Source organism: Gymnoscopelus braueri (genome assembly GCF_963280865.1).
Source record: "Gymnoscopelus braueri genome assembly, chromosome: 21".
Taxonomy (NCBI): Eukaryota; Metazoa; Chordata; class Actinopteri; order Myctophiformes; family Myctophidae; genus Gymnoscopelus; species Gymnoscopelus braueri.
In genome coordinates this window covers 10,337,949-10,359,425 of record NC_137623.1, presented here as the reverse complement: position 1 = coordinate 10,359,425, position 21,477 = coordinate 10,337,949, and the positions used below count along the sequence as shown (strand labels likewise).

At 43.1% G+C, this 21,477-nt stretch overlaps 1 protein-coding gene across 26 annotated transcripts in view; it reads left to right on the top strand.

Annotated features, from left to right (window-relative positions):
• The window catches only part of svila (supervillin a), a gene marked incomplete at its 3' end in the record, with an annotated part of 110,613 nt that extends 92,207 nt beyond the window's left edge, over positions 1-18,406 (top strand). For 19 of the 26 annotated variants that reach the window (XM_080418395.1, XM_080418396.1, XM_080418402.1 and 16 more), the window contains 15 exons: positions 361-508; positions 1,690-1,835; positions 2,217-2,392; positions 3,113-3,272; positions 3,654-3,933; positions 4,423-4,577; positions 6,082-6,187; positions 9,223-9,430; positions 9,640-9,773; positions 10,018-10,173; positions 10,929-11,072; positions 13,315-13,436; positions 15,403-15,558; positions 16,347-16,367; positions 17,626-18,406. In XM_080418395.1, coding sequence (XP_080274521.1) covers positions 361-508; positions 1,690-1,835; positions 2,217-2,392; positions 3,113-3,272; positions 3,654-3,933; positions 4,423-4,577; positions 6,082-6,187; positions 9,223-9,430; positions 9,640-9,773; positions 10,018-10,173; positions 10,929-11,072; positions 13,315-13,436; positions 15,403-15,558; positions 16,347-16,367; positions 17,626-17,712 — 2,199 coding nt within the window. Of the gene's footprint in view, positions 1-360; positions 509-1,689; positions 1,836-2,216; positions 2,393-3,112; positions 3,273-3,653; positions 3,934-4,422; positions 4,578-6,081; positions 6,188-9,222; positions 9,431-9,639; positions 9,774-10,017; positions 10,174-10,928; positions 11,073-13,314; positions 13,437-15,402; positions 15,559-16,283; positions 16,382-17,625 lie in introns of all 26 variants that reach the window. The other 7 variants (XM_080418400.1, XM_080418398.1, XM_080418399.1 and 4 more) reach the window with 4 other exon arrangements.
• Between the last annotated feature and the right edge of the window lie 3,071 nt (positions 18,407-21,477).

Here is a 21,477-nt window from a genome sequence, read left to right as displayed (position 1 = left end):
ATACTTATTTTCTTGTAAAACAACCACTGTGGTACTCTCACAGAATGATTGATGGCACAGATTGATAGCAAAGTTGTTGTTACTTAACCTCTTCCCCCGGTCCACACACATGTACTGTAAAGCGACTTTGGGTACTCAGAAAAGCACTATATCAATTCCAGCTATAATTATTATTATTAGTAGGCTACCAAACAAATAAGTATAGGCCTGCATTTTGAGGGATGCCTATTCAGAATGAAGGTAAAAGGGTAAATTAACCAATTACTCAACTGAGTAATTACAGCCAAGTTACTGGAATCAGAGAAAGCAAGGAGGACTGTCTGAGGAATATAATAATAAAGTTAGTCTTATCTTCTGCAGGCTCAAGAGCTGGCCAACTTCATCCAGACCAAAAGAGACCTGGGCTGCCGTGCCAACTACGTACAAGTCATTGAGGAGGGAGTCAACACAAGCAGTCAGGTTTCCAAGGAGTTCTGGAAGATTCTGGGAGGACAGGGCAGCTACCAGTGTAAGGATTATAGCCTGTGACAGACATACAGTATAGACATAACATGCTTGAAACAAGTACGCTGTTTTACTGTAATTTACTAGACGCCTCGACCTTTGGAGCAATGGTCATCAAACTTTTTCATGTCATGGACCCCCAAATTAACTCATTCAGTGCCATTGATGTCGCCAACGTCACGTTTTTATAAGCCCAGAGTGCCAATGACGTCGCCGACGTCATGAAAAAAAAGAAAAGTTCAGAACCCCAGATATCATGATTTGAAGATTTGCTGCTCTATTCACTTCTTGTTTAACATCTTACCGAAAAAGGCTGTATCTCGCTTCCTAAGCACTTTTTTTTTTTACAATGTATTTCTGGCACAGGGATGATAAAGCCATAAATAAGTTTGGCACTGAATGAGTTAATGCATGGGAAGGGCATCCGTGGTTGACCACTGATGCCCATCTGAAAACATTTTATGCCAGGGGCAAGATTAGTTGTTAAAATGTTTCGAAAATATTCATTTTTTTTTTAAATAATGTATTTTTTTAATTAGATCTACAACCTCACAACATGTCTCATTGTGACACGTTGCGAGTTTGTAGATCGGCTATTTTCAAATAGCGAAGTGTTTAAACAGATTTTGATGCTATATTAACCCATTAAGACCTGGAACTGTGTCATTTTTATATTTGAGCTAAAAAAGCATTATTTTACACTTTGGGCTATTCAAAAATAGCAGATCTACAAGCTCATAGCGCGGCACCGAGTGCCGCGCTACGAGCTTGTAGATCTGCTATTTTTGAAAAATCGTGAAAATGTGTGCAAATCTTTGAATATATTAATTTTTTAAGCGAACATTTTTAACTCAAATCTTTGCTTCTGGGGGTCCCTGGAACTAATTATTTTGATGGGGGTCCGCGGCCAAATACATATAATTTTGGGGGTCCTTGACACGAAAAAGATTGAGCACCACTGATGTAGAAACATAGGTTTTTCAGAAAACTGTTGAGATTTAGGAGACATGTAGAATCGGCTTCAGGTCTCAATGGGTTAACACATTTTGCTGGGGGCCCGTTGGAATCCTTTCAAAGACCCTTGGGAGTCCCAGACCCCACTTTGAGAATCACTGCTGTAGAAAATCCAGATGTTTTTTTTTTTGTTGCAATCAATGTAAAACCCTTGTTCTTTGCACCTTGTAGCAGCAGGAACACCAGATGAAGATGAACTGTACGAGGTAGCCATCATGGAGACAAACTGTATATACCGTCTGATGGACGACAAGCTGGTCCCTGATGATGACTTCTGGGCCAAGGTCCCGCGCTGCTCCCTGCTCACCTCTAAAGAGGTACAGTGAGACTTGGAACTCACACTAGCTCATTCTAGGTGCAGACGGCAAGACATTTTTCTTGAGATGCTGGATGAAAAGCCCAGGTCGGAGCCCAAATCGTCTCAACACCAATTTCGTATTTCTGCATGAGTGGTTCAGACACGTGGCTTGGCCCAGTTAGACACACAGCATGTTTGAAATCATCGGCACCCAATTTGATGACGATGTCGCATGAGCATGATATTACTTGGATTATTTGATTAATAATCAAATAAAAATAAAATAATCTATATTTCCTGCCCTTTTGTTGATTCGTTTACAGTTCAAGTCTCAAAGTCTATCATTACCCTTTTGGATAGGAGAAAATGACACGCTCACTTTTGTTTGTTTCCTCTGCAGGTTTTGGTGTTTGACTTTGGCAGTGAGATGTATATATGGCATGGGAAGGAAGTGACGTTGGCTCAGAGGAAGGTGGCCTTCCAGCTGGCCAAGCACCTGTGGAATGGCACGTTTGACTACACCAACTGTGACATAAACCCACTGGACCCTGGAGAATGCAACTCCCTCATACCCAAGTATGAAACCCACAAACTACAACGGAGATCTATACATTACATTACATTACCCCACACACACACACACACACACGCACACACACACACACACACACACTACTGAAGGTCATTCATGCCAATGCTAAAAATGACATAGACACGCAGATAAGCATATTTATTCATTAACACCAAGCTACATTACAGTATATAATCAAGTGCATTAATTGATTCATACTGTACGTTAACCCAAACTCACACCAGGTCCTTTATGTGAAGTTAAATTGCTTAGAGAAATGCATACGTTTGCATCAAGGACAATCCCCATCAACTACTCCAAGGGCAGCAGCACAAGCTGTCAAGCTGTGCATTCCCATGTTACATTCCTCCCACAATGTCAGTTGTCAGCTTCTACACAGCAGTAAATAGCTGCCTTGTAAACAGCTCAGCATGTATCACAAGCTATAAATGGACAGGCTTCATCTCACCACCGAGGCAAACTGTCTCTCTCTCTCTCCCTTGGTTCCATAGAAAAACTTGTACATTTTGTTGTGCAACAAGCTACAGAAAAAACAATACAATAATTTATATTTAACAGTAACCAGGTGCACTGCGTTATGCATATCACAAAACCATATCTGTGTGCCTGGTGCATCAAGAGGACTTCAAATACCCCTGTGATTGAATTATTGAATGAATTTGTATAGTTGCGTAATTGTTCTCTCCTTTGCTCTGTACCTGTAGGAAAGGCCAGGGCCGTCCTGACTGGGCCGTGTTTGGCAGGCTAACCCAACACAACGAGACAACCCTGTTCAAGGAGAAGTTCCTGGACTGGAGCGACTCCAGGAAGACACCCAGTCCCACTAAGAACGGCAATGACCACGTGAATGAGCAAAAGGTTAAGGTAAGTTGAGTTATGGCTGAAGAACGATTTTGACCTTTTTTTGTGACCTTTGACCTTGACCCAATTACTCAGGTAATCTAGGGACCATCACTGACAAACAGAATGAAAACAATAACTCTTCCCTGGGAAGAAATAATGTAATATGGATAGAAGTCTTCTTGAATGAGACACAGGAAGCAACAGAATTAGAGATGCACAAAAAAAATTGTCTCCCCACTGTTTGACATTTCATTCCCTCTCCCTCCTATGTCTTGATTGGTCAATATCCATGGGCACAAATTACGGAGGGGACAGGGGGAACATGTGTCCGTCTCTCCGTCCGTCCGTCCGTCCGTCTGTCCGTCCATGTTTTTAAATCCCCCACCCCTGTCATTACCTCAGGAGCAGTCCTGTTCGGAGCAGCCGCGGGCATACAATGCCTCCCTGATGCTGCCCGTCCACCAGGCGCCCGTTCGCACCGTATTGGAGGGAGTCAACGTGGGGCGAGGCTACGGTCTGGTGGAGGGCGAAGAGAGGCGGAACTACGAGATCAGCACGCTAGCCGTGGAGGTGTGGCACATCCTGGAGTTCGACTACAGCCGCCTGCCGCGCCAGAGCACCGGCCAGTTCCACGAGGGAGACACCTACGTGGTGAAGTGGAAGTACATGGTTAGCACCGCAGGTCAGTGAGACGTCTACTATAGCCTGATACAGTAGAGGGGGACACATAAGTGGTGAAGTGTAGTACAGTAGGTGAGTGAGATTTCTTTGACAGGCTGTTCTGAAGAAGGTCTATGACCGCAAGCTTGCTATATACCGTATTATGAAAATTTTAAATTAAAACAGTTTTGAGTGTGCGGAGGCTCCCTTTAATTGTTCATTTGACAGGCTGTTCTAAAATTAACACAGAATCGTGTTGGTCTGCTACTGATCAGATGCTCTGTCTTAGTTTTGGCCTTTGCACCCACCCATCCTTATACAGAATCCTTCTGTCACCAGATAGAAAAGCTCGGTTTGTGATATAGTAATGCCAATCATCTCTCTTTTTTTTTATCTACAGTATCTCTCTCTTTACCACACTGCACAACTGTCTGGTTCTGGTCTCTTTCACTCTGTCTTTTTGTCTTTGCTCTTTGATCTTGCTAATGATCTATGTCTGCTGATCTTCCAGTGGGGAAGAGACATAATCCAGAGCAGATGAGGACAGCAGGAGCCGGCAAGGAGAAGTGCTGCTATTTCTTCTGGCAAGGACGCAACTCCACCGTCAGCGAGAAGGGGACGTCAGCACTTATGACAGTGGAGCTGGATGAGGAGAGGGGAGCGCAGGTACAGCTGTGTGTGTGTGTGTGTGTGTGTGTGTGTGTGTGTGTGCGCGTGCACACACGTGTGTGCATATTTGTAATATTATACTTGTGAGGGCCAAATGTAATCCCAACAAGTACAGAAGAATTTTGAGAAATAGAGATTGTGCAGACATTATAGTCTTGATCCAACCCATAAATTAGGCATTTTATGGGCTTTGCTTAGGGATGGAGTTATACCTGATTTATACTATTACAAACCATTGTCGTGCACCAAAAATGGAAGCGCTACAAGCCATTTTCGGTACATGACACCGGCTTGCAACTAATTATAACTCTGGCTGTAGGGTTAGGGGTACAAATAGTGTTTATAAGTCTATTTGCTCTGTTTTTGTTTGATTTTTTTTATAGGCATTTAACACAAGAGCCATATTGTTGTTGCTATGTTATATAATTGAAAATGCCAATAAATATATTGTTTAAAAAAAAAAAGCGTTTATAAAATTGTCATCCTAAAAGTTTTGTCCTGAAAAATAGTAATACCAACGCACGCGTGTATGTGCCTGTATGCACATGCGTGTGTACATGCGCGTGTGAGCACATTGGATTTATGTCCCAACAAGACTAACCACCCAGCCACAATCATTGGTTCATGCTGCTACTCTACTGTCAGGGACGCGGTACCGCAGTATCAGTTACTGAACTAGCAAACTAAAGGGATAGTTTACACAGCCATGCCACCAGGCTGCTGAACAGGCACTGAACCCCGCTGCCTCACATGTCTGTATATTTACACCCATAAACCTACTTTATGTATCGTTGCTGTCGGGCAGAATCCTTTGTATGTATCTCCATATTTCAACCTTTTTATGTTTTTTCTTAAATGTATTCCCTACTCCATCATACTACAGTGTTACGCAAAAATAGCCAATCTACAATCTCACGTGTCGTGATGCGTTGTGAGCTTGTAGAGCTTCTTTTTACTTCTTTTTTTTCTCAAGCGTAAGTGAAAGTGATGTCTGCTGATTTTAGAAACATTGAACCAATGAAAATGTGACTAAATAACACAGGTTATTCTTCCCATTTACTGAAAAGTAACTCTTTTGCACATACAAAGTTTCCGTCTGAAAGCAACGATACCTGATCTACTGTACTTGCTGCACTTTTTTAACCTGTTACTGAATGCAGCCACTAGATGGCAATGTCAGTCTTACGTGCACTCACTGGTACTCACTCATTTCAAGTGACTGTACCTGCATTATTATTCCCATACACTTTGTGCACATTTGATATCTGTTTTTATTTCCTATGTTGCACAACAGACTGTGGAACACTCACACACTTTATATTTGATTCGTTTTTTTTTACATTATATACTGTATAATGTAACTGCAATTCATGGGAATAATTTCACACCCCTTGTGACATGACAATAAACTGAAGTAGAAGTTGACTAACAATTATTTATGTGTTTGTGTGTGTGTGTGTTTCTCTCATGAACATATTACTGACTTCTCTGCCTCCTCCAGGTGCAAGTCCTTCAGGGCAAGGAGCCACCATGTTTCCTTCAGTGCTTCAAAGGAGGGATGGCCATCCACTCAGGGAAGAGAGAGGAAGAGCAGGACAGCTCCCAGAGTAAGACCACATTCATGAATACATGAATTTACAAAGGCATCATGACATGTCAATTCAGCAGTGGTGTGTGTCTATTAAAATTAGTCTTAGAGGGGCATCTGGGTAGCGCACAGTTAAAGTACCTGCCCACCACTTCAATTTCTCCACAGTGCATCCGGCTTGGCCGGGCGCTCAAACAAAAATAATTGGCTGTGTTCGTGGGTGAGAAGCCAGCAGGGTGTTGCGTGAATATCATCGGAGTCGGACAACTTCTTATTATGCAATTAACACATTGAATGCCAAAAACGGTCCGGACCGTTTTTGAGGGTCCAAACGAGAAGTGCCGAAAACGGTCCGGACCGTTTTTGACCCAATTCTATTTTTATACATGTGGGCCACGTGGGGCGCTAAAACGAAACTTTGACATCACCCAAGCAGTTTCTGAGAAGAAGAGGCTGGATGTGGCTCCATGTCAAAAATCCTTCCGGTCGGCGTTTTCAATGTTATCTCCTTGATTAAAAGCTTAATATCTCCATTTCTTTTTAATGTGGTGGAAACGAGCCGTTTTCGATCGGCGATCACGCTGCAATGGAGGGTCGCGTTGGAAATATTATTGTTCCAGGCGTTAGTCGGGACCCTCCGCCGTCTCGCACGCACGCTTTGTTTACATGCATTTCCGCGTCGGGGCTTCTCACAGCACGAAATGTATAACGCAAGTGGATGGAAGAAATGCTGGCACTCAACGTATAATATTTTAATAAACCTCTGGCACCCAATGTGTTAAAATCATTTATTTTCTATAAGTCTAACAATACTAATATAAAGGGGGAAACGGGAGGTGGAACAATGTGTTGGCATGTCATCTTCCAAACAATTCAAATCAGATTCATGAAGGCAGGTGTTTCTGTCTGCCTAATAAGCACAGATAGCCTAGTCTCTGGCACAGATGGGCTCAATCCCACTAATTAGGGATGACACTGGGATGACAATGGTCACTGTCCTATTGTCCATGAAGTGTCCTAGAGTGATATAAAACATTACATTTCATTTTCCACAATATATCTTCAACACAGGGGAAGGTGGTCTCTGTCGCTGCACTAGCGACTCCTACAGGTTGGTCGGAGCAGCGCAGGGAGTGGAACTGGACTTTGATTTATTGATTTGCACAACAGGAATCATGTGCATAGTATACTACTTCTTTTCCTAGGAAAGATGACTGAATATTGTTGTGCCGGTGAGGTAAGAAACCCTAGGAGGGAACCTCACCGTTTACATTACATATAATTAGAATGTATTAGTGTCTAAAAACTAAAAACAAACAAACAAACAGAACACTTCCTGGTGAAACTTCTCGGTGAAAAGAAGTGGCTGGTGACCGCATCTTATTTGTGGTTGCCTCACCCTCCCCAGACCAACTAGTGGGGGTTAGCAGCAACAGGGACTGAGCTGTAGTTGTTAATTTCGGCAGAAATTTACAAAACAATTGATATGAAACAACATATTTTTTGTGTACTTATGTTTGTACCAAATGATTCATCCTCCACCTCGCTACATAGATCGTACAGTAGGTGTATAGCTGTAGTTGGCTTTAAAAGCAAACAACAACTTTTGGCCATAATTCAGTCGCTTCCCTTCTATCACCTCTCTGGGGCCGCTCAGTGCTAACGTCCACTCATCAGTCAAGAACCTTGTTGTGACTTTTGACTGTAATTTCAAGTTCGACAATCAAATCAGTTGTGGTCAAAATCAGTTTCTTTCAACTTAGGCTCTTGGCTAGTATAAAGGCTATCTCTCCCCACCCGACCTACTGTACAGAGGGTAATCCATGCATTTATCTCTCCGAGGCTCGATTACTGCAACTCCCAGTATGTAGGCATCGACCAGGCGACTCTTAGGCGTCTGCAGCTCGTGCAAATTGCTGCCGCCCACCACTTCACTGGCAAGAAAAACCTCGGCCACATCATCCCGGTCTTCCCATCACTCCATTGGATTTTAAGATTTTATTGTTTACTTTCAAAGCCCTATGGTCTGGCCATCAGAATTTATATACAATCACACCATCCAGAGCCCTGAGGTCAGACCTTGGTCATTGTAAATGTGATTTGTAAATAAAGTTTGAGTTGAGGTATATAGAGAGCAGACATGGAGAACAATATGGCCCTTATTCTGTCCGATATTGTGGAAGGAACGAACAAATGCACAATCTAGCCTGCAAGGACTTGACGAGGTGACGCCCTCTGTTCTTCTCACTGCACACAATCTGTTGCACTTCCTAACATAATTCAATTTCAAGCGCAATTTAACAGCGCGACAATAGCTGGAGTGTTATTTCCCCATCTAGATGAAACACTTCATTTCATTTTAACAACGAACTGTGTAGTTTGTATCCTGTTGATGCAGACGGTGCTCATCCCACACAAGTACAGATGATCTAATCACGTCATGCATTCAGCTAGCGATCTGTGCCGCATTTCATCTCCTTGTTCTCTGTCCTCGCCCCTGTAGCTCTCTATGAAAGGGTATGAATTGAAATAACAATATTACAGAGAGACATTTTGACTGAGAAACGTTTGAGGATTTTGTTAGCTTATACTTCCAATATATTTAAAGGTAGGGTAAGTGATATTTTTGGGTATTTTTCTTTTTTGTTAAAAAGGTTAAAGTGCTATATTCTGATAGTAATCATTGCTACAGAGCGTTTGTTCGGTCACAGGGGTCTCTCCAGCTCTTTAGTAAACAGAATATAGAACATTTTCAGGTAGGTGACAACATTTGAGCCAATCAGGAGAGAGCACTGAAAATGCTTTTTCTGTTTAATAAAGAGCTGGAGAAACAAGGGAGACTCCTTATATGGACAGGACACTCTATAGTAACGACTTCTATCAGAACATAGACCTATAATGCAATTATTTGAATAATTGCAAATCACTTACCCTACCTTTTTAAATATTTACAATATTGTTTTTCATGACCGTTGGATCCATAAGTGTGATCAGTTATCTGTCTGGTTGATTAATTCAGAGATGTATTCATGAATTCCATCCCTCTTCCCCCAGATGACTGGCGCCTGTACTGTGTGCGGGGGGAGGTGGCAGTAGAGGGCCATCTGCTGGAGGTGGCGTGTCACTGTAACAGCCTGCGGTCGCGGGTCTCCATGCTGCTGCTGAGCGTTAGCCAGGCTCTCATCTACCTGTGGCACGGCTGCAAGTCCCAGGCGCACACACAGGAGGTGGCGCGCACGGCAGCCAATAAGATCAAAGAACAGTGAGTAGGACACAGAAATACTTCAATTTTTCTCTGCCCAGCAAAAAAACATATTTGACGTGCACAATTTGTGGTGTGGGTTAGGAAAAACTCATCCAGCAGAGACTTCTAAAGTATCTACTGGTGAGAAACTGATGATGATGATGAAATGTCTTTTATTGCCATTTATTAGAATTCAGTGTGACACTATTGTCTGTCTGTGTGTTCAGCTGTCCGCTAGAAACCGGCTTCCACAGTAGCAGCAAGGTGACCATCTGTGAATTTCACGAAGGAGCAGAGTCCGCGGGATTCTGGGAAGCCTTGGGCAGGAGAGACAGGAAAGCCTACGACTGCATGCTGCAAGGTAGGTGGATCACATGAGCGTAACACACGTGGGTCACGAGTTCCACCACGCAATTGAACTGAAAGTTGTGTGGCAGACCAAAGCACAAAGATTGTAGTATTTCCTCTAATGTCTGGATGAGATCAATTTCTGGTGAATCTTGAACACTGAACACTGCTGGTTTGCACAAAGTGAAAGGGGTTATTGACTGTATAATCTACTAGTGACCTTACTCATAAACCCCTTTTTGACCTTTGACCCTTAGACCCCGGGAGGTTCAACTTCACGCCACGCCTTTTCCAGCTGAGCAGCAGCTCAGGAGAGTTTTCTGCCGTGGAGTTCTTCTACCCTGCCAGAGACCCACAGCTGGTCAACTCCCTGCCTTACCTGCAGGAGGACCTCTACACAGCCTCACAACCAGGTACGCACACTCACACGTGCACACGCGCACGCACGCACGCGCGCGCACACACACACACACACACACACACACACACACACACACACACACACACACACACACACACACACACACACACACACACACACACACACACACCCCCACACACACCCACACACACACTTGAACTTCATACACAACAACCAATTTAAATTATACACAATACATCAATTTATACCATAATTTATCAAGAAGCTTGACACCATTAACCACATGAGCCCCAGCATCCCTATTTCTGGGCCTGTCATAATAGGCAAAAATAGACGAACATTCAGCATAAATAGACAAATATCGCTATTTGACATGCAACGAAGTATGCACTCTAAACTCTGTAAACGGGGCTAAAGACTGACTCAAGACAGCTCAGTTTAATGTGCACAGCGATTAAGACTCATAATTTGGGGGTATGGGGGCACATTTATAAATGTATATTTTTATGTTAATTTAACGTCTAGTGAAATTTGCGATTGGCTTGTTCCGGAGCATTGGCAAATGGTCAGCCTGGCAGGACGCTTATCCCATTGCCTGGGAGGGACGATTGCTCTGCAAATCCAAAAAAAGAAATCACTGTTATCATTGACAGATTTGAAACACAATGTGAGAATTGAGGTCCTTGGCCTGATGCAATGCACAATAAATATGACGCTGACCACCAGCCTAGTCGTATGCACCGTCAGGTTGATATTATCTTCCCCATTTCTCTCTCTTGTGTTTAGCCCTGTTCTTGGTGGACAACCACCATGAGGTTTACCTGTGGCAGGGCTGGTGGCCCCAGGACAGTGAGAGCACTGGATCTGCCCGCATCCGCTGGGACGAGGACAGGAAGTGCGCCATGGAGACTGTGCTGCAGTACTGTAGAGGTATGCCACCTCAACATGGGTCGCACAAGAGACAATACTGTGACAAAATGATAGTCACTGAAACACACAGTTGAAACGTTACAATTACATGTTCCAGTAAGCAGTGAAATGTTGCTGTGAAATGTTGCTGTGAAACGTTACAGTAAATTGTTACAGTGAATCGTTAACGTGATTGTTACAGTGAAACGTTACAGTGAATCGTTAGCGTGATTGTTACAGTGAAACGTTATAGTGAAACGTTATAGTGAATCGTTGCGGCGAAAGGTTGCAATGAATCACTGTAGTGGCACGTTGCAGTTGTTTGACTTGTGACAATGTGTATAGCAGAATGCACCCAGTCCCAGCCAGGGCATAAGACAAAACAAAACAATATGCACTTGTTTTCCTTTTGAGTTTCAGCTTCAGTTTTTATGCACCACATCTCTGGAACAAAGCCTCAGTTATTGTCTCCGCCGAAGGTGGAGAATATGTTTTCGCTTTGTGTGAGCAAACATTGTTAGCCAAGCTAACATTGGGCAAGCTCCACGTGACACGTGTCAATTTGTTGACACCAATGCCTCTGATTGGCTAGAGGGACGCGTGACGAAATAAAATTCTATAAATAGGTGTGTCACTTCAAAAAGCCCCTACTTTTTGAAGTGAGGTAAAACAGGATCAATCAGACTTGATTGGAACAGTACCTTCAGTAAGTCCAAGTCACCCGTCTGTGCGTGTGTGTTTCCCTCTGAGAACACCTAACATTGGTCAAGCAAAGGCGCAGAAGGCCAAAGCTAAGAAAGCATACTCATCTACAATTGTAACGTAGAAGAGGACTAGAGTTGAAATGATCCCACAACAAAGCCGAACTCTTAATACGTGTCAATATGTTGACATCAATGTCTCTGATTGGCTAGAGGGACGCATGACGAAATACAATCCTATAATAAAAAGGTGTGTCACTTCAAAAAGCCTTTTACGTTTTTGAAGCGAGGTAAGACAGGATCAATCAGTCTTGATTGGAACAGTATCTTCTAGTCCAAATCACCCGTCCGTGCGTGTGTGTGTCCCTTTGAGAACACCTGACATTGGTCAAGCAAAGGCGCAGAAGGCCAAAGCTAAGAAAGCATACTCATCTACAACAGTAACACAGAAGAGGACTAGAGTTGAATTGATCCCACAACAAGACCGAAATCTTAATACGTATTAATATGTTGACACCAATGCCTTTGATTGGCTAGAGGAATGCATGACGAAATACAATTCTATAAATAGGTGTGTCACTTCAAAAAAACGTTTACGTTTTTGAAGCGAGGTAAGACAGGATCAATCAGTCTTGATTGGAACAGTATCTTCTAGTCCAAATCACCCGTCCGTCCGTGCGTGTGTGTGTCCCTCTGAGAACACCTAACATTGGCCGAAGGTGGAGAATATGTTTTCGCTTTGTGTGAGCAAACATTGTTAGCCAAGCTAACATTGGGCAAGCTCCACGTGACACGTGTCAATTTGTTGACACCAATGCCTCTGATTGGCTAGAGGGACGCGTGACGAAATAAAATTCTATAAATAGGTGTGTCACTTCAAAAAGTTCCTACTTTTTGAAGTGAGGTAAAACAGGATCAATCAGACTTGATTGGAACAGTACCTTCAGTAAGTCCAAGTCACCCGTCTGTGCGTGTGTGTTTCCCTCTGAGAACACCTAACATTGGTCAAGCAAAGGCGCAGAAGGCCAAAGCTAAGAAAGCATACTCATCTACAATTGTAACGTAGAAGAGGACTAGAGTTGAAATGATCCCACATTTGCTTGACCAATGTTAGGTGTTCTCAGAGGGAAACACACACGCACAGACGGGTGACTTGGACTTACTGAAGGTACTGTTCCAATCAAGTCTGATTGATCCATTAGTTATTGCTATGATAATATAATTGCTATAGTCTGCTGGCGGAGACTTGTGCTCCGAGGAGCACATTTTCTAGTTTTAAATCAATCTGAAGACCTTTCTGTTGTTTCCCACTGCCTTTATACTGAGGCAGTTTTTTATTCACTTATTGTGCTGCGCTGTAACTCTATTCTTGTAGTTTATGTTGTACCGTATACCTATTTTTATTGTATGTGTTTCTGTTTCTGTTGCACTTTGTCTTAATCCGCTTCATTTAATGTTTTTTGTAAAGCACTTTGAATTGCCATTCAAATGTGCTATACAGTTCAAATTACATTCCCTTGCTCTCCATTAAAACATCCTTGTTGGCCTACTATCGTCCACAGAGAAGAATGAGAAGAAGCCTCCCAAATCGTATCTCATCCACGCTGGTCTTGAACCGTTGACTTTCACCAACATGTTCCCTAGCTGGGAGCACAGAGAGGACATCGCCGAGATCACAGAGAGGGTAGGTCGTTGTCCAAACACTGCAGGCTACAGGATGTGCGCTCTTGCAGGTGTACTGTAAACGGTCTATCATTTTATTTGAAACCATAAGAAGGAACCGTTAGACAAGAGAATCGTGTCACACAGATTGTTTTGCTTTAACGTAGTCCTACTTTATTGAACAGTTCAGCCGAGAGAGACAGACAGGTGTGTGTGTGTGTGTGTGTGTGTGTGTGTGTGTGTGTGTGTGTGTGTGTGTGTGTGTGTGTGTGTGTGTGTGTGTGTGTGTGTGTGTGTGTGTGTGTGTGTGTGTGTGTGTGTGTGTGTGTGTGTGTGTGTGTGTGTGTGTGTGTGTGTGTGTGGGGGGGGGGGGGAGAGATAGTGTATATGAGAGGTATGCTGAGCCTGAATCCCTGCAGAAATACTTAAACATGGGGAATATCTTCTTACCGGAAGCAAACACTGGTAAAAGCAGAGCTATTACCCTTCTATCAGTGGCCAGGGAGGTGCTAGCATGCTACTTTGCCTGAGTCCAGCATCTTCCAGAACAGGAACCCAGCCAGAAGGAAGTCTGTCTCTCCACACTGCTTTCTGGTTTGGAAACCTGGAACCCCCTATAAGAGACACATACAAACTCTAGCAGCCTTCCACATCTGCTGCCTTTAAATGATCCTTGGTTGTGTCCTGGGTAGGCAGATTGCCCTACATGTGGAAATCCATGACCGGATCCACATACTGTACCCTGCATTGCAGTGCTCATTGCCCCAAAACACCTTAGATGGGTCAAGCATGTGATCCCATGTGATGAGTCTGCATGCCTGCCCAGTGCCCACGGCTTTCCTAGACAGATTCTCTATTGCCAGCTCTTGGATGGTAATAAAATAAAAACTTAAAAAGAAATGTTTGAAGGATCACCCAATAATCCTCCTGAGGAGTGCAACATCAAATGATCAGCATTAAGTCCCTGGTAAAAATGTGTTGGCATTGTTAATTATATATCTCTGCTAGAAACCAGCTAACTCCAAAATATACACTTTTCAGGAAATGGGAAAAAAAAAAAAAAAAAAAGTGGAGTTAGGAGGTTTTGTTCATCATTGATAAGAACAGCTAAATGGACCTCCAAGCTCACAATGAGGTTGGAGGTCACAAGGGGGTGGAGCCTGGAGTCAGCAAAACCAGCTAACTCCACCCCTCTTTGGTGGACTTAGCTGGTTTAGCAGAAAGTTTGAGGATCCAATGGAGTTAGATGGTTTTGTCAGTTGGTTTGGTTCAATATATTTATTTTTTTACCAACACACAAGGGTGTTCAATAGCACTGATTTATAGTAAAAAAAATGCTAAAGCATCAAAATGGAGTTAGCAGGTTGCTGCCCGACAGCAGCAAATTCATTATGAAAATGCATCTGCTTAAAGAGTGTTCATTTCAGCTGGTCTTTAACACATTCCACGCCAGAGTTTAATATCATAATGTACTCACCAGTGCCAGTGATTTATAGTTTTTTTTTGTTTGTTTTTTTCACGTCACCACAGACCTCGCTAAATACCTTAAGATCGCTCGTTAAACTGTTTGTAGACACACAGGGTAGCTGTGTGAGTGGCCCAGAGAAGACCGTTTCAATCGGCGACATTCCATTTTGCAGTTGTCGCGGTTTATGTTAAACAGCGATCAGCGAGGAGAAAAACAACAACCGAGATAATGGCGGATTAGGGGAAGATTTAGAGCGACGGCGGGTGGGAACGAAAATCTCCGGATACGGATATTTCCGTTTCCGGGTGTGTGCTACAATGAAATGTGTCACTGCAAGGGAGGCCTACAATGAAATGTGAACCTGCGAGAGAAAAAAAGACCACTTCGCGTAGATCTACGCGACTGGCACGCTGCGCAATTATTTAGTTTTGCGTAGATCTACGCGATTGGCCACGCAATGTGTTAATGTCTGAAATATGCTACTGTATATAAATGATGTAAATATTGTGTGTCGTACCAGGAGGCAGAGGTGTGTAACCAGATAATCCTGGTGGAAGACGTGCTGGCCAGGTTGTGTAAGACCACCTACCCACTGGCAGACCTGCTGGCTCGGCCGCTGCCCGAGGGAGTAGACCCCCTCCGGCTGGAGGTCTATCTGAACGACGAGGACTTTCAGGTGAGACCCAGGTTTAGTGATTGATACTGATGCAACGTACGCCTAGAACGTGTACGTGTGTCAAATGTGCGATTACTGTTTATAGCAGTGGTCTTCAACAGGGGGTCCGGGACTCCTAAGGGGGTCCTCAGAGTTACTACAGGGGGTCCGCCAAATCTTTGTGTGATAGGAACTTTTTTACATGAACAACTTGAACCCTAGAATCCCTATTCTGAGGGGAACATTAGCCGAAAATAGCCGATCTACAAGCTCACGACGCCTCGCAGCGCGAGGCGTCGTGAGCTTGTAGATCGGCTATTTTCGGCCAAGAGGTTTGGTGTAGAGGGGGGAAAAGAGCAGACCAAGTATAGAGCCAACGGTCAAATTGACTAAGTATTGACGATTTAAGTGGTTAAATGTCTGAAAGTATACAGTATATGAAGCTATCTATGAAATCTATGAAGACTTTTAATCTGCAACACAATTTTATACAACTTGTAGTGGGGTGCTTCATCTCCCTCTCAGCTAAGGGGTCCTTGGCCTTGAAAACGTTGAAGCCCCCTGGTTTATAGTATAATAATAATTGTGTCATGATGGTACTGTACATGTCTTTAATGTCTCAACGTGGATACCCCCTGGCCTCAAAATATCCTCTTTCTCTCTCTCTTTCCATCTCTGACTCCCCTCTTTTCTGTGTCGGATCGTGGGACACACGTGGTTGTGACACCATTTCATTATGTTTTCAGTCATCCTCTCGCCATCGCCTGTCTCTCTGATACTTAACCTATTTCATTCACTCCACCCTCCAGGGTGTAGGGGCTGACGGGAAGGTGAGTCCTCTGACGTGAGCATGGCCAGGCCCCGACAACAAGCATCCCGCACTTAGTTATTCAACTTTCATCGCCCATAATTCTGTCTTTTTTTCCGAATCTTAACGTCCTCTTCCGTTTCTGCCACAAAAGGGATAGTTCACCCAACAAAAATAATTTTTTTCCATCGATTAATCACCCCATGGAGACATGAATTAATGGATTATTTTATTTATTGTCGCATTCCTAATCCTAAACCACCAGCGGACCGGTAGGCAGCGGTTCCGGTAGGAGATACAAAGGAGTTTCTTTGTGTCTCCTACCGGAACCGCTGCCGGTCATCAAATTATTGGCTTAGGAATGTCTCCATAAGGGTGACTAATCGATAGAAAAAAAGGAATTTTGGGGGGGGAATTATCCCTTTCACCACTTTCAACCCGCTGTCATTATAGGCAAACATTTTCAAAAACATTCACACATAGCAAAAATAGCCAATATACAAGCTTGGGCTTGTAGATGGGGTATTTGTGCCTAGCAACACCATCATATGACGAAGTATAAAATAGGGTTATGACATCTCACTTGTGAATGTGTGTGTTTTTCAGGCATGTTGTTCACTCACAGGCTACAAAACAAAGTTGTGTGGTTTCACTTTTCTGAATGTGCGAGTGATAAAGCACTCTTTTGTCCACGCTGATGGGACATTGTTATTGGAAAAGCCGTTTGAGGAATGACGTGTGGTTTTCATCTGCATGAGTGTATTCTCGTGGATACTTTTTACATCATTGCATTTCTCACCTTGGAGATGACGAGGGTTTTGGGATGCATTCCCCAAATAAGGATTGTGAAATATTGAAAGACAGACTATACTCATCCATAACACTTGTGTTATTTGTATATTGTTGCGCTGTAATTAACAATTATTTAATCGTAATCAATTAATCTATGATTATCGTACGTAGACCATAGAATGATGGTAAACTTTGGTAATAAAATACACAATTATGGTAATCTGAAGCCAAATGGGCATCTTGAAATTGCTTAATATTTTTAACCAGCAGTCAAAAAACTTCTAGTATAATTTAACGCAAATGAGCATTAATATTTTGGTAAAATTGTAAATGGCGCGTCTGATTTTCTCTACATAATGCATCATTAAACTGATTATTCGATTAATTAATTGATTACATATTTAATAATTGGTTATCCTATGAGTCGTTTCAGACCCTGTATATTAGTGCAGTGGTTCTGAATATCTTGCGTGTTTGTACTCCCACAGAAAGCTTTGGAGATGACAAGAGAGGAGTATGAAAGTTTGGCCAGTTGGAAGCAAGGTAAGCTGAAGAAAGTCAAAGGATTGTTCTGAAAGGAGGTTGAGACAGAGGGCTGACCTGGTGACATCACAGACCGCTGATGACATCACAGACCACTGATGTGCGGATATATGTCAGACTGGAGCAGGACGTGTGAACCGCCACAGGACTTGGTATCCCTCCTGTTTCTCTTGTTCACCTCTGCAAAGGTGAAACAAGAGCCTTCAGGGTCTGCCTCTACTGAGCTGGGAAAAAAAGACTAAGAATGGAGGGATGAGAAGGAGTGGAGCAGAGGTGTGTGGAACCTCTCATGTCGGTTTTCCATTGTTGTGTTGGGTTTTGTCTGTGTAGGACTCGGATGTAAATGAATGCTCTTATAAATATTGTACATGTGTGGGCGTGTGTGTACTGTGAATGCGTGCGTGCAAGTGTGTTAACGTGGCACTTTTTGAATCGACTGTAGTTATGTTTGTACATATGTGTATATACAGACCAACCATTGCCCTTATAGGACTCCCTAAAAGCAGGTGTTTCACCTGGACGGGCATGGTTTTGCGGGACGTTGCGGCGTACGCTTCGGCGAGCCCCATGACCTTCTCAGCCCGTGCTCCGAGTGCACGTTCATGAGTTTTAGTTACGTTAGTTTTGTACTACACCAGTCAGGCTAACATTACAATCATGTCATAACATGTGCCCCATATCATGTGCCATGAAAATATTGGATTAAATAAAGAATGTTTTTATCAACGAATGCATGAGTTTTTTACATCACTTGAAAACAAGGCAGGAGTGGGCTTGAGCCCCACGAGCCGAATGGTGTTATAGCCGCGTGGTGAGTCGGCGCCAGTGGTGGACAAAGTATATACTCAAGTAAATACTCAAGTATTCAAAAGTACAAATTATGAAGTAACATTTTCGCACGACGAAAATTGCTGATCTGCAAGCTCAACGCGTAGGCGTTCATAAAAATGGCATTCATGACATCACCGTCCTAAAATGTTGATGTCACAAATATACAGTAGTAATACCAACGTGTGTGTGTGCGTAATAACATTGCACCGTGTTAACACTGCAGCTTGAATAAAATGCTGTACATGGCAACGTAATGCACAGCCTATACCGACTATAAAGAAAACATCATCAGTGTTGCAGCCCAGGGCCGGACTGGGACCAAAATTAAGCCCTGGCATTTTGGTCCGAACCAGCCCACCACCCCCCGGGCCGTTTTGTCAACGGGGGGGGTTTAGCGTTTCACTGTTTCAGCCCAGCCCTGCACATGAACTCTGCAGCCGCACTGAGGTCCCTGCTGGAAAGCATCCCAGCCCAAACATTAACGTAACTAATAATTGGGCCGCGCGACCCGGAAATGGGGTGTTTCGGGTCTCGCAACAACATAGACCCTCGCCCAGGTGACCCAGCCGGGGTTGATCAAGCCCCGACTTACGTCCCAGTCGCTACCCACGGTCAGTCCTCTTAGGGAAAGACGGGGCCACTCAGTCCGCTTCTCCGGAACTACTCTGCCGGGACCGGGGGAGAGGCACTGGCACGTGGAGGGACTGAAATGCTGTACATGGCAACGTAATGCTCAGCCTATACCGTATTATCCGAATGCATTCCATATTAACAGTTGGAACATTTTAAAACCATTTATTTACATAATAAACATCTATTTGTACTCTGGTGGCTTGACCGAAAAATCTACAGAGAAGTCTGGAATTGAGTGTGGACGACCATGCAGCTTGGTTCTGATGTACTGCATGTGGTTTTGTGATTGGTTCAGGAGCTCAGAGCAACGGGGAAAAAGGTGGACTGACAGACATGAGGCTTAGCAAGATAGAGCAGTGGGAAATGACTTTCTTTAAAAAAAAATCTACGGTGCCTTGCATTTTGTTTTTAATAACAAGGACCGTATATAATCCAAGCACTAATATCCTATTACTTGGGCTTTCTTTATGCTAATGAGTGGCTGTCAGACTCATGATATTAGAACAATAATCTGTATTGTTTTAATATGTAGCCTTTTTGTTTTATTCTATGGAAGTAGACGGTGTACAATTACAGAAAATAATCCATCAATTAAAGTACTTCCCCGAGCATCCCCTAGAGGTCACTATAATACCAAATATTGTTTTATCATCAGCCAGAGATGTGACTGCCGCAGATCGACGGAAGATGAAATGGACTCAGTCATGGTTGAGTCATGTTCAATTCCTGTACGTATTGACGGTGATATTACGCTCAACCCACCTTAAACTGTGCCAGCATCTTATGACCAAGATGTATGATACAGGCTTTTGCAACAAAGCCAGGTTAGAACTTCCCTCCCACCACAGCAGGCTGAGCTCATAGCCCATAGCCTCATCTTCTGTAAGCTCACCCATTGCTTTAGTGCAAAGTGATGGGTGCTGCTAACGTCACCTCAGCCCTGTCCCTCTAACCGCCTATCCAGAAACTAGCTAAACAAAAAACCCCAGACCAGCTGAGAACCAGTGGTGGAAAAAGTACTAAACATTTTTACTTAAGTAAAAGTATCAATACTGCAATGTAGAACTTGAGTAAAAGTACAAAAGCAATGGCATAAAAATATATATATATACTTAAAGTACCAAAAGTAAAAGTTGAATGTCCCATTTCAAGTTTTCAAATGTATAAAACTCTTTTGAAAATAGCAGATCTATAAGCTCACAATGCACTTGTAGATCGGCTATTTTCAAATGGCCAAAATGTATATAGGGCTGAAGTGGTTACTGTATGTTTTGTAATAATAATCCAAATCTACAAAGTAACTGTTTTCAAATAATTGTAGTGGAGTAAAAGTACAATATTTGCGATGTAGTGGAGTAGAAGTAAAAGTATTGGAAATTGGAAATACTCAAGTAAAGTACAAATACCTCAAAATTGTGTTTAAGTACAGTACTTGAGTAAATGTACTTAGTTACTTTACACCACTGCTGAGAACATAAAAACAACTTCACTAAACCACCACTACGGATGTGCTGCTGCGCAAGGCACTAAAACCCATTTAAAAACCTCACTCCAGCTGAGCTCCTCAGTGGCTGAGAGTAGAGAGGACTACTCAACCAGGAAAACACCCTCCTCCTGAATGTCGGAAAGACTAAAGGGATGATCGTGGACGTCTTGAAGTACCAAAAGTAAAAGTACTAAAATGTTTGAAAATAGCAGATCTACAGGCTATTTTCAAATGGCCTATGGATAAAATAGGGATAAAGTGGTCAATGTATGTTTTATAATATAATATATTTATATCTGCAAAGTAACTTGTAACTAAAGTTTTCAAATAATTGTAGTGGAGTAAAAGTACAATATTTGCCTCTGAGATGTAGTGGAGTAGAGGTAAAAACGTATAGACAATTGGAAATACTCAAAATTGCACCTAAGTACAGTACTTGAGTAAATGTACTTAGTTACTTTACACCACTGCACACCTCTCTTGATAAACGGGACACCAGTGGAGAGGGTCGAGCAGCTTCCTGTACCTCAGGGTGTTACACATCACAGAGGACCTGACCTGGAGTATGCGCACAGAGACTGGCAAAGAAGGGCCAGACAACTCCTACGTATCACCTGGCCTTGGGCAGAAAAGGCAGTCGGTTCAAAGTCTCAGAGAAGGTCCTGAAATCATTCTACTCTGCGACCACCCAGAGCATCCTGACCGGTCTGGTATCACTGTCTGGTATGGGACTAGCTCTTCCCAGATCTGCAAACCCTGCAGCAACCCCAGTAGCAAACTGTGACTGGCAAGAAATCGGAGGTGTTTCAAAGCCCCGGGGCTCAAGGCTCAGTTTTCCTCTTACTGG